The sequence below is a fragment of the Pungitius pungitius genome, chromosome 11, assembly GCF_949316345.1.
Source record: "Pungitius pungitius chromosome 11, fPunPun2.1, whole genome shotgun sequence".
Lineage (NCBI taxonomy): Eukaryota > Metazoa > Chordata > Actinopteri > Perciformes > Gasterosteidae > Pungitius > Pungitius pungitius.
This window is the reverse complement of record NC_084910.1, coordinates 19,014,537-19,027,207: the sequence shown is the minus strand read 5'-3', so window position 1 is coordinate 19,027,207 and position 12,671 is coordinate 19,014,537. Positions and strand designations below refer to the sequence as shown.

Below are 12,671 nucleotides of genomic sequence, written 5' to 3'. Positions count from 1 at the left end.
TCTGGGATCAGCGTGAGCAGCAGGCCGGGCCGGAAGAGGATTGCTGTGCCGGCCGTCTCCACCAGCGGCGAGTCTGCTCTGAAGGCTTTTATTTCGGACTTGTTTCTGTTCGACACCAGCACAGACCCTTCGGTTCCACTGAGCAGACCGGGAGGGATGTAGAACTTCTGCGGGTTGTCCGTTGCCGGCGGAAGTGAGGCCAACAGCTGCCCACAGGTGCAGTTGATCCGGTTGGCGCAGGTGTGACCGAAGAGCACCGCCACCGGCTGATCGGCCTTCAGGGAGCGTGGAGCGCCTCCTTTGGGCACCCCGGTCTGGTAGACCTGGTACGGCTCCAGTGAGACACTGGGGTCTCCACCGTTGAAGTTTATTGTATTGTGTTGTTCTCCGTTGATGATAGTGAGCTGGAACAGACGTCTCTCCGTGACGTTCAGGGTGAAGCTGGCCGGCGACAGCGTGGTCCCTTCGATGTCCGGCACTGGTGGGATGAAGTACTCGTTGGCCAGCCGGTTGGTGGGCAGCACCAGAGACGTCTGTAGGCTGTTGTTTTTGAGATAGATGGCGTTCACCAAGACAGGGCTGTTGCTCTTGATCTGGAGGGTGGTCTTTGGAGATGAACCCCTCCGAAACTCCAACTTGGCGTCGAGTATGGAGTCTATCGACTGTCCTCCACTCAGCATGTGGTCACTGGTGTTTGAGCCCTGGACAAGGGTGACGTGGGTGTTGTCGTGCAGGGCCGTAATCTGGACCATGTTAATGGGGGGGAAGGGGTAGTAGTAGGCGATGTTCTCTGGGAAAGCTAACACGAACTCCTGGTCGTCAGGAAAGGAGAATGCTAAAAAAAACAAATACATGCAAAGTGGTTTAGCTTTTGGGAGTTCTTTAAACTCCAGTAACATGACACTAATAAAATAAATACTACTTCCTGCTGGTATGTAAATGAAGGTACAGTGGATGGAAACACCACACCCAATAAACCATTACTATTACAGCTAATTTACATTATTAATAATATTATGATGAACACTATATCTTTAACTTATAACTATCCCACCAGATGAGGCCTAAAGCACTTCAGAGTACTACCTGGTTCTACAGTACTGGAGTATTTGAAGTGTCTTGCCTGAGTTTGTTGCACGGAGCAGCATCAAGATGACGAGCACCGGACACATGGTGAGTCCCTGAGAACCTGGGCCAGAATAATATAAATACTTCATCTGTCAGGAGAAGTCTCACTTTTAAGATGTTCAAGTCTCACCTTTAAGATATTCAAGTCTCACCTTTAAGATGTTCAAGTCTCACCTTTAAGATGTTCAAGTCTCACCTTTAAGATGTTAAAGTCTCACCTTTAAGATGTTCAAGTCTCACATTTAAGATATTAAAGTCTCACCTTTAAGATGTTCAAGTCTCACATTTAAGATGTTCAAGTCTCATTTTTAAGATATTAAAATCTCACCTTTAAGATGTTCAAGTCTCACCTTTAAGATGTTAAAGTCTCACCTTTAAGATGTTCAAGTCTCACATTTAAGATATTAAAGTCTCACCTTTAAGATGTTCAAGTCTCACCTTTAAGATGTTCCAGTCTCACCTTTAAGATGTTAAAGTCTCATCTTTAAGATGTTCAAGTCTCACATTTAAGATATTAAAGTCTCACCTTTAAGATGTTAAAGTCTCACCTTTAAGATGTTCAAGTCTCACATTTAAGATGTTAAAGTCTCACCTTTAAGATGTTCAAGTCTCACCTTTAAGATGTTAAAGTCTCACCTTTAATATGTTAAAGTCTCAGCTTTAAGATGTTCAAGTATCAGCTTTAAGATGTTCAAGTCTCACATTTAAGATGTTCAAGTCTCACATTTAAGATGTTCAAGTATCACCTTTAAGATGTTAAAGTCTCACCTTTAAGATGTTCAAGTCTCTTCACCGTGTAACCTCTTTACTTCTCTTATGTTTCTCTAGTATTTGCTAGTCAAAGACTCATTTGGAAGATGTTTGCATGAGATGTTTATCAGGGCTAAAGTAGGAGGAGGCAGAGAAGTAAAAGGAGTATGAGGAGGAGGGGTGAGGAGTAGGTAGAGCAGTAAGAGGAACCATAAAAGGAGAAGGATGAAGAGGTGGAGGGGGGGAAGGAACAGGAGAAGAAGGGTCACCCCCTGCACTGAGGCTGCTCTCCATGCTGAATGCTGTTACCATGGAGACGGGTAGAAGGCATGCCTGTGTTACATAGTGATAACTTTGTTCTAGAGGGGCTCCTGGTTGGGCTGCTGATCAGTATCCTGATCAATCACCTTGTTAACAACAATGTAAAAGAGCTTCCATTTGTTATGAACTAAATCTGATGATGCCGTCATCACAACTCTGTCATTCTGCGTGTTCTCTTTATACTGGTAGCTATGTTGGAGGACTTTATATATTAAACTTATATTTCAGAAAAGTTTCTTCTGGATAAAAGCGTCAGCTAAATGACATGTGATGTCATGTAATGTCACTGCTATGTATCTGCTGGTCTCATGTTATCAGCCAGTGTGTGTGTGCATGTGCACATGTGTGGTTCAGTGATGTTAAAGTGAACATGTGACCTCAGACCCTGTCGCTATTCCATGTGTTGATCAAAGAATTCACACAATCTGTGGATTTCTGGACATTAATAATCAAACATCGTGATAATCAATCATCTCCTGTGAGTTCTTCAAACTGATGATGAAGTGAATATTTGAGCTTCTTCTTCTCTTCCTGTCTGCAGCTGCAGGGCAACAATGAGGAAGCAGTGCTGGACTGGGGCAAAAACCAGCTCCACCCTCTACACCAACTTTGAGAAGGAGGAACTGGAGCGTGATCTATATATGGAATAACTCCTGACTCCTGACTGGCTCCTCCCCCTCAGGTCGCAGAGCCTCCATGCAGACACACCGTCTCACAGGGTCCAGGTCAGTGTTCTCAGGAAACCTTGTTATTATATGAAGGGGCCTCATTTGCACACGTGAACTACGCCTAGTCCGCCAGGTATGAGTAGAAGGTTGGACCCCCTTTCTTCTTAATTCTTGGTGTTTTACTAACAAGGTGTTGGACACCTTCCTCACAGATGTTGGTCCACATCGAGGTGACAGCTTCACACCGTTGCTGCAGGTTTGTCCTTCCACCACATAGGCGCTCAGACGTCGACATGTTGCGTTCAAGTCCTCTCGACAGATAAGTTGCAACATGTGCTTCAATTGAATTCAAATCATTTTATTTTGTAAAGCCCAAAATCACAAAGTACAAAATTTGCCTCGGAAGGGTATCGGAGCTAAAGACAACTTGAAGGCGGAGCTTCCCTCACAGGGGGAACAGCAGGAAGCCGCTGAAGGTGCTGTGGTGGTTGCTGTTGTCCCAGATGTGCGTGTTCTCCCACAGCATCATCTTCAGCGTGTCCCCGGCCTGCAGCAGCAGGGCGGCGCCGTTGGACGCCGTGTCACTGCCCTCTCCGGACGGCTGCTCGTGGGCGATCAGCTGGACCTCGGCGCCGTTCTTGTAGAGCACGGCGCTCATGGGGAAGTCGGTGGGGGCGTTGGCGGTGAAGCGGACGTAGTAGACTCCGCGGATCGGTGCGGTGAATTCTCCTGGAGGAGGAGGAGGAGGAGGAGGAGGATATATAAAAATATTTATTTATTTATAAAACTAAATTTTCTATTAAAATTATTTCAGTAAATAATAATTTCATAATAATAATGTTATAATTAAAAAATTCACATAATCAAAAAAATTTACACCAATTGATTAAATTATGTAAAATATAAAAGAAAAATAATAATCAGTGTTTCCCAGGGGGGGGGGGGGGGGGGGGGAAACACTTTTACATAATTACATTAGTATTCCACTAAATAATGTTGAATAATGAACAGTTTGAGGACACTGACCCGTCTCAGAGCTGTAGGCCTGTCCAATGTTGGTCAGGACGTCTTTGTAGATGAGAGTCTGTCTTCCTGACGTCGCCTCCTGGAGTCCGTTTCCTCCCAGAGAAACGGCAAAGGCCACCTTCGGCACATCTGAGGCAAAAGCAACCCATTAATCCTCCGATGCAACCAACGGATCAATGACCTCATCTGGCTTGTGCTGCAGAGCAGAATCACATTACAGGAAGTGACCGACCTCTCGTGGCCTTCAGCTCCCGCTCAGCAGATTCCAGTCTCTCTTTAACTTCTGAAAACACAAGCAAGAATGAACGGATCAATGACTAGCGATGGGCTTACGATCACTGCTGAGGACAAAAAGGCGTCCACGCGCAGACTCACCCAGGTTGTCAGTCTGAACCTGCTTCAGCGAGGCCTGAAGAGCCTTCAGTTCGGCTTCAGCATCAAACTCTGTCAGAGGTTCGTCCACCCTTTAAGACAAAGACAAGTGTCCATGTTACGAAAAACACTAACAAACTGTAGCACTTATAATGGATCTTATCTTATTTGATGAAATTACACTTTGTTCTTTCTTGTTCTTCTGAGTTTGTTTCCAACTGATGACCAAACTGATGACATGTGACACACAACGTTTGGTGGCTTCAACTATTTTGTGCTGAAAGGCAGCTTTTTACTTACTATTAATAATGTCTCTGGTAACGTGTTATAAAAGCAACAAGGTACCTGAGGCTGTACTTTATCTTAAATAATGTAACTGTTACAATAATGAAGATAAAGTACAGCCTCTCGTACCTTTTTGCTTTATTACACACACACGTCTGAGCAATCGGTTTGTTCATGTGACTTCTGACAGCCAATTGGAGCCCTGTGTTTGTTACAGTAAGAGCTTCCCTCACAGGGGGAACAGCAGGAAGCCGCTGAAGGTGCTGTGGTGGTTGCGGTTGTCCCAGATGTGCGTGTTATCCCACAGCATCATCTTCAGCGTGTCCCCGGCCTGCAGCAGCAGGGCGGCGCCGTTGGACGCCGTGTCACTGCCCTCTCCGGACGGCTGCTCGTGGGCGATCAGCTGGACCTCGGCGCCGTTCTTGTAGAGCACGGCGCTCATGGGGAAGTCGGTGGGGGCGTTGGCGGTGAAGCGGACGTAGTAGACTCCGCGGATCGGTGCGGTGAATTCTCCTGGAGGAGGAGGAGGAGGAGTGGAATGCGATAGACTCTAACGTGATGAAGAGCAGAAAGCAGCTGAATAGTGTTTTTTGTGTGTCTCACCTGTCTCAGCGCTGTAAGCCCCGCCCACATTGGTCAGGACGTCTTTGTAGATGAGGTCCTTGCTGCCTGTCGTCGTCTTCACGACACCGTTTCCTCCCAGCGAGGCGGCGAAGGCCACTTTAGGTGTGTCTGCACAGAAGGGTGTACAGACGGTGAGATGTTTCCAGATGTCTCCACCGTCTCCTCATTACGTTTTTCACATTCCTCACCTCTGACTCTCTTCAGCTCGCTCTCAGCCGCCTGCAGGCGATCGCTCAGCGCTGTCAACAGCACAAGAGACGTTCAGATTGAAGCGGGTCAAACTGGACTTACAATTAGTAACCTCGGCAAAGTGTTTCTGATGGCGCCAACTGGCTCTTCTCCACAGAGACAAAGGCTGAGGTCTTCAGAAAAGCACCTGAGGAAAGCGGCTTTCATGCTTCCTACACCTCCTGCTTCAGGAACACAAGACACTCCAAGATAGAAGAGCCTCACCTCGCCTCTCGGCCTTCAGCTCCTCCAGAACCATCTCCACCTCCTTCAGCTCCGCCCGGTTATTGACGGGCTGAGCCGAGCCGAGCCGGGCCATGAGAACCAGGAACAGCAGGACTGAGACACAGTGAGACATGGTGAAGACAGTGCGGGACGCCAAGAGGTCTGCTGCTCTTTATAGAACGACCCGGCTGTCATCATTGATCACTGACCTCATGTTTTTGATTGATCACGGTGCTTGGTTGGTCCAGAAGTTTAAACCTATAATCACACACAATGAACAAACACTTGGAGTCAGAGTCCCTTTCAGATCGATCCTCCTTCAGCCCTTTGGTCCTTTGGACCTCATGTTCCATCTCAGCAGATGTTTGATTATCGATCAGTATCACATGCTCTGTTCAGTAGTTCTGGTCCCACTTGAACCCAGAGGGTCCAAGACAGGCCGAAAGGTCTGACGTAGTCTGACCTTCTGAAGGTCTCTGAGATCTGAAGGTCTGGAGGTCCGATGGCTTTGAAGATCCAGATCTCTTGCTATATGCCTTTGTTCTCCACCTGCTAACATCTTACAGCAAGTCCTGCAGATTCTGGGCAACAGCAATGTGACCTCAAAGAATCTCTGACCTAAAGACCAAGACCTTCTATTAGTCATTGAAGGCCAATCCAGAGTCTGGGATAGTTAAAGCCCACGTCTTTCTCCGGGTCTCTTTAGGACTGTCGGGACCTTCACAGGGAATTTGATAGAACCACCATCAGGTAGAACCACCATCAGGTAGAACCTCCATCAGATAGAACCACCATCAGGTAGAACCTCCATCAGATAGAACCACCATCAGGTAGAACCACCATCAGGTAGAACCACCGTCAGATAGAACCACCATCAGATAGAACCATGATCCATGTAAACCTGTGAAGCTCGAAAGCACAAATACTCTGGGAAAGACGCTGAATTATCGATTTTAATTTTTTATTATTATTAATGTAATCGATTTGTTGATGTGAATTGTGACCTACAGTTTAATCTTTCGTGTCCTAAGGTCAGATCCTCCTCCACTCCTCACCATCATGATCATGGTGCTGGCGCTTCGAGGTGACCTCCTCTCACCCCGCCTGTCTTCATAACCCACAGTTGCTCATTAACTAGGTAACATTAATCATTTAAAGGAGGTCACATGTTGGCTCAGTGTGGACAGTCAGAGGTCACAGGTCGCTCGCTACGTATCAGCTGTTCATAACTTCAGTGAACAACAATCTTTGAAAGCTGATAATGTCAGACACTGTTTCTACCAATACTTTGAATCTTAGTCATTGATCCGTGGATCAGTCTTATTACAGAATTTTATTATTCTTAAGCCTGCTAACTATCCGCCTTGTTTTCATGCAACACTGTCATCCGTTTTGTGTGTATGACGCCTCGTTGTGGCTAATCGGATGGTACAGAACTTTCATTCAGGACGATGACCTGAGCCTCAGTGTGTGCGTCATTATAAAGTCTTTGTTCTTTTTTAGGCCACGTCCAACACATGCGGTTGGTTGATCTCGCCACTGGCAGCGAACCACTGGTCGACGCTGATGGCGGCCGCCGCCCCCGCTCTGCTCTGCACCATCGTCATCTTCATGGACCGCAGATCACCACCGTCACCTTCAACCGGAAGGAGACCGCGCTGAAGGTCAGGATGTCCCCATCGGTACTTTGTCTCGGAGGGGGCGGCTCGGTGACTCGGCTGTGGCTACCACCTGGTGGTGGTGGTGGTGTTTGTGGGCGTCTGCCCCGTCATGGTTCGTGGCGTCCACCATGCTGTCCATCTCCCACGTCAACAGCCTGAAGCTGGAGTCGGGGGCAGCCCAGGTTCCTGGGCATCATCGAGCCGAGGGTCACCTGCTTCATGATATTCGTCCTCATGTGCTGCTCCATCTTCATGATCTACGCCCCCAAGGTGGCCAGGGTCACGCTGGTTAGTCTGTGACATCAGAGCCCAGACTGGATGAGGTCACACGCTGACATGTGTGTGTGTGTTTGTGTTTGAGCAGTGTGCCAACACATCAGATGTCAACATCTCTGATGAAATGCCAAAAGCGGCATCCAGAAATCAGTTTCCAACTGTATCAGCAGATTTAAAAACTAAATTGGATTTAATTGAATTAAATCATAATATCTTAAATCATAGCATATTTAAATATGTTATATTTAGTAATTACATTACATTAATTGATTAAATGAAATCATGTATTATAATAAATGTTGACGTATAAATGTTTACAAATCTACAAACAGGAAATAAGATGCCAAGCAGAATTCACAAATAAAGTGTCTTTATTTACATTGTCAGCCTTTATTAGTGTGGTCAGTTGTCATGTGACCTCTGAATCTGTGATTTCTGCCATGATTTACGACCCACTACACCTTCTATTGGTTATAGAATAGTACTGTGTAGAAATACCACCAACAATGCTTCATAATATCACTACGCTACAAATACTGACAGGCAGGTCCTGGTTGAGGTCACAACTCAGTGAACAGGAAGAGCAGCGTCGACAGCAACAGAGCGACAGACAGGCGAGACCTCTGTGATCCACCTGAAACAACATGAAGTACTGTGAGTCCGACAGAGAGAACTTCAGAGAGTACAAACAGATACGGCCTCTGTTGTAGTGTACAACATGGCAAACAATAAATGTCCTTATGTACTCTAAACCTGACCTAAAGTGAAAAACCAATTTAAAAACCACATTTAAATACATCACAAAGAACCTAACTAAGCACACCGTGCAGCCAACAGCGTCACAGATGCGCATCTGTGACGCTGTTGGCTGCCCGTTCGTTACTAATGGTTACTCGGTGACTCACCGCTGTTAAGCAGCATCCCCTCGGTGATGGCCAGGGATCCGTTGTGCGGCGCCGGTTGGATCTGCAGCACTCGGCACATCAGCGGGTAGATGTGGATGCTGTCGAATGGCTCGGAAAGGAAGTTCCTGCGGAAGTCGGGTCCGAAGGCCCTGAAGATGGTCTTCATATCCATCTCGCCGCTGTGGTAGCCGTGGTCGCCTTTGTTCACATATACGATGAACCTCTGTGGAAACAAACAAGTGCCAAGTCATAAATCGACTTCCTGCTTCGCACCGACTTCTGACCTCGCTAATATAAAGGCGATCAAACTGTCACGTTACCTCTGGAGTCTCTTAGGTAATGTACACAACCTTAGACCTTGCTGATCACTGACCGGTCAGAGAGACACTCACCGAGTTCAGGTTGAATCCCAGGTCGGCCACGACCACAATGGGGGGCAGCCGTCGGCTCTTGGCGAGATGGAAGCTCTCAGGGAGCTTGTGCTTCTTGTACACTGTCAGGTTGGGTGCGTTGGACAAGGCGTCGAACACCTCCTGCTCCCTGCCAGGCCGCGGGGTCAGGATGCCGAACCCGCCGTAGTCCAAGATCTCGAAGCTGGCCAGCTTAATCAGATTCAGGTATTTGTTGAGAACGATCTCTTCCACCTGCGGCCGCTTCTTCACAGTGGTCATGCCGTGGTCGGAGGTGATGATGACGTTCAGGCTGTCGCCCAGGCGATGGCGGAGGATGGCCTCCCGCAGGTAGCCGATGGTGCGGTCAATCTGGCGGATGATCTGCTTTCTGTCGGGGTGGTCCGGACCCTTGGTGTGGCCCACGTTGTCTGGCTCGCCGTAGTACAGCGTCACCAGGTCGAAGTCTTCGTCAGAGAACCAGCTCATCACCCGGTCTATATTTTGCTGCCACTCCGTCTCATTGTCATCCGGGTAACCAGATTCCTCCATGACTGCCCGGTTGACAACTTGGCCGCTGTAGTTAGCCCCGCCCCCAGGGAAGTAAAAGGACCCCGTCTTCAGACCCTGACACAACGGGGGTAAACAAACTGTGAGCCTGTGAGTACCTCAGCAGGTAGTGAACTTCTGCTGCACAGAGAAGTATTAACTTGTGAAGTATACACATTTCTGATTAAGTAGAGGTATGGCAGCTATATTTTGCAAACTAAATACACACTGAATGTGTCTCTGCTATCCAAGAGCACCAGTGTGCAAAATTTCAAGTCAATCGGTGAAACTGAGCAAAACTTTCCCCAGAGGAAGCACTTCCATATATTCAGTTCATCTTTAAACTCACCTGGTTCTGAGCTGTGATCCATAACGGTTGAACTCCGTTATCCCACCACTCTGATCTCGTCAGAGTCTGCTTGTGAGGAACCTTTTGGTTCGTCTTTGCATTGAACATCATGTTGTGGACGACCTCGTGATCCTCCACCCATCTGCCTGAGGCACAGGAAGTCAAGAGATTCTAACGTCAACAGGAAGTCAAGATATTCTAATGTCAACAGGAAGTCAAGAGATTCTAACGTCAACAGGAAGTTAAGAGATTCTAACGTCAACAGGAAGTCAAGAGATTCTAATGTCAACAGGAAGTCAAGAGATTCTAATGTCAACAGGAAGTCAAGAGATTCTAATGTCAACAGGAAGTCAAGAGATTCTAACGTCAACAGGAAGTCAAGATATTCTAATGTCAACAGGAAGTTAAGAGATTCTAACGTCAACAGGAAGTCAAGATATTCTAATGTCAACAGGAAGTCAAGAGATTCTAACGTCAACAGGAAGTCAAGAGATTCTAATGTCAACAGGAAGTCAAGAGATTCTAACGTCAACAGGAAGTCAAGATATTCTAATGTCAACAGGAAGTTAAGAGATTCTAACGTCAACAGGAAGTCAAGAGATTCTAATGTCAACAGGAAGTCAAGAGATTCTAACGTCAACAGGAAGTCAAGATATTCTAATGTCAACAGGAAGTCAAGAGATTCTAACGTCAACAGGAAGTTAAGAGATTCTAACGTCAACAGGAAGTCAAGAGATTCTAATGTCAACAGGAAGTCAAGAGATTCTAATGTCAACAGGAGGTCAAGAGATTCTAATGTCAACAGGAAGTCAAGAGATTCTAACGTCAACAGGAAGTCAAGATATTCTAATGTCAACAGGAAGTTAAGAGATTCTAACGTCAACAGGAAGTCAAGAGATTCTAACGTCAACAGGAAGTTAAGAGATTCTAACGTCAACAGGAAGTCAAGAGATTCTAACGTCAACAGGAAGTTAAGAGATTCTAACGTCAACAGGAAGTCAAGAGATTCTAACGTCAACAGGAAGTCAAGAGATTCTAATGTCAACAGGAAGTCAAGAGATTCTAATGTCAACAGGAAGTCAAGAGATTCTAACGTCAACAGGAAGTCAAGAGATTCTAATGTCAACAGGAAGTCAAGAGATTCTAACGTCAACAGGAAGTCAAGAGATTCTAATGTCAACAGGAAGTCAAGAGATTCTAACGTTAACAGGAAGTCAAGAGGTTCTAATGTCAACAGGAAGTCAAGAGATTCTAACGTCAACAGGAAGTCAAGAGATTCTAATGTCAACAGGAAGTCAGGAGGTTGGAAAAGTTAATGGTGGATACATGCAGAAGTAAAAGGCTAATGTTAGCCTGTAGAGGAGTCACATGGCATCATATTACAATGTTAATACTACTACTATTCTACTAGCAATAGTACTAGTAGAAGTAGTAGTATTATTGATAGTAACAGCTAGTAGTAATAGTAATACTAGTAGTATGATTAGTAGTAGCAGTAATTGCATTAGGAGCTGTAGTAGTACAGGGATGTTACCGGTGATCATGGTGAAGTGGGACGGAGACGTCATGGTGAGCATCGGAGGGGTCAGGTACTTGGCCTTGACCCCGTCCTGCAGCATTCGGTCTAGGTGCGGCGTGTCCACGTCCTGGTCGTAGTCCCACCTGAAGCCGTCGAAGGAGACCAGCAGCAGCTTGTTCCTCTGCGCTGCCTTGCTCACTGGCTTAGCGGCAGCGCAGAGCAGCGCGGCGCCGAGCAGGAGGAGCTCCGTCTTCATCTTGGTCTTCACCTGTGTGAGTCCAAGCCTGCTGCTGCCTTCTGCTTTAAGCGGTCACTGATAATAGATCAGCTGAGAGGCCCAATAAGAGACCTTTATACATGTGGAGCTGGCTGATAGCAGCTTGAGCTCTGACCGTTATATAATTATTTTTATTATCATTGTTCATTAATAATCCCTAACACGTGCTGTCCTACCCTCTAGAGAACGTTCCCTTACTTCATTTGTAATCATTTTAATGTTTACTTCTTTGTTTGCAGATTTTGAGAAAGTTTGTTGGTAAATACTCAGGCCAGGTTCATTAAATAATTTTAATTATATTACAACAATAAAAGACACACCGGATACAAAAGAGAACAAGATTATTACATCTGGACGCAAACTAAATGAAACAAGAACGAGTCGGAGGTCAAGGTCGTATCTGATGGTTTCAAGGTCAGGTTGTCATAGAGACAGCCTCGTCATGTGAACAAAGTCAAATAAATATATATATATATATATCAAATATAAATATTAATATATATATGTACACAGCGCCTTGCATAAGTATTCAACCCCGTTGAACTTTTCTCCATCTTGTCATGGTATTACCACAGGTTCTACTTTATTTCATTAAGATTAGAACTTTAATGGACCTACACAGAATAGTCTGGAAGCTGGGGAACGTGTACATGGATATACATTTATTTCCAATATGAATCTGAAAAGTGTTGAGTGAATAAGGATTCAGCCCCTTTACTGTAAAACCCCTTACAAAGATCGGGTGCCACCAATTGGCTTCACAAGTCACATAATTACCAACCAAGAGGCTCATGGGGACTCAGCTGAGGAACAGAATCCATCCAAAACGACAACTACTACGTGTCCTCCACTGATCTGTCCGTTATGGATGAGTGGCAGCAAGAAAGACGCTATCAAAAGTAAACCAGAAGAAATCCTTTTTGGAGTTTAACACTATGTAGGAGACACAGCAACACGTGGAAGAAGGTGCTGTGCTCAGAGAGCAGAATGGAACTTCTTGGCCTCAATGCAAATAGTTGTGTGGAGGAAAGACCAACACCACCCGTCACCCCGAGCACACCACCCCAACAGGGAAACGTGGTGGTGTAGCATCATGCTGACGGGATGCTTCTCTCAGCA

At 46.0% G+C, this 12,671-nt stretch overlaps 2 protein-coding genes and 1 long non-coding RNA gene across 3 annotated transcripts; 1 reads left to right on the top strand and 2 right to left on the bottom strand.

The window, feature by feature from the left end:
* Positions 1 to 2,509: 2,509 nt before the first annotated feature.
* Positions 2,510 to 5,858, bottom strand: LOC119198181 (uncharacterized). Its single transcript, XM_037455095.2, has 8 exons — positions 5,628 to 5,858; positions 5,363 to 5,413; positions 5,154 to 5,282; positions 4,784 to 5,063; positions 4,269 to 4,357; positions 4,126 to 4,176; positions 3,894 to 4,022; positions 2,510 to 3,596 (listed from the first exon to the last, which is right to left on the bottom strand). The coding sequence occupies exons 1-8, from the start codon at positions 5,758 to 5,760 to the stop codon at positions 3,313 to 3,315; spliced, it is 1,146 nt and encodes a 381-aa protein (XP_037310992.2). The 5' UTR covers positions 5,761 to 5,858; the 3' UTR covers positions 2,510 to 3,312.
* On the top strand, positions 5,702 to 7,977 carry LOC119198182 (uncharacterized). The gene is made up of 3 exons (XR_005114489.2): positions 5,702 to 5,761; positions 6,659 to 6,765; positions 7,131 to 7,977. It is a non-coding gene; the product is annotated as an uncharacterized LOC119198182 (long non-coding RNA).
* On the bottom strand, positions 7,972 to 11,599 carry zgc:153896 (uncharacterized protein LOC569930 homolog). Its single transcript, XM_037455094.2, has 5 exons — positions 11,291 to 11,599; positions 9,757 to 9,902; positions 8,862 to 9,485; positions 8,470 to 8,692; positions 7,972 to 8,198 (listed from the first exon to the last, which is right to left on the bottom strand). Exons 1-5 carry the CDS (start codon positions 11,529 to 11,531, stop codon positions 8,125 to 8,127), a joined length of 1,308 nt encoding a protein of 435 aa, XP_037310991.2. The 5' UTR covers positions 11,532 to 11,599; the 3' UTR covers positions 7,972 to 8,124.
* Positions 11,600 to 12,671: the final 1,072 nt, after the last annotated feature.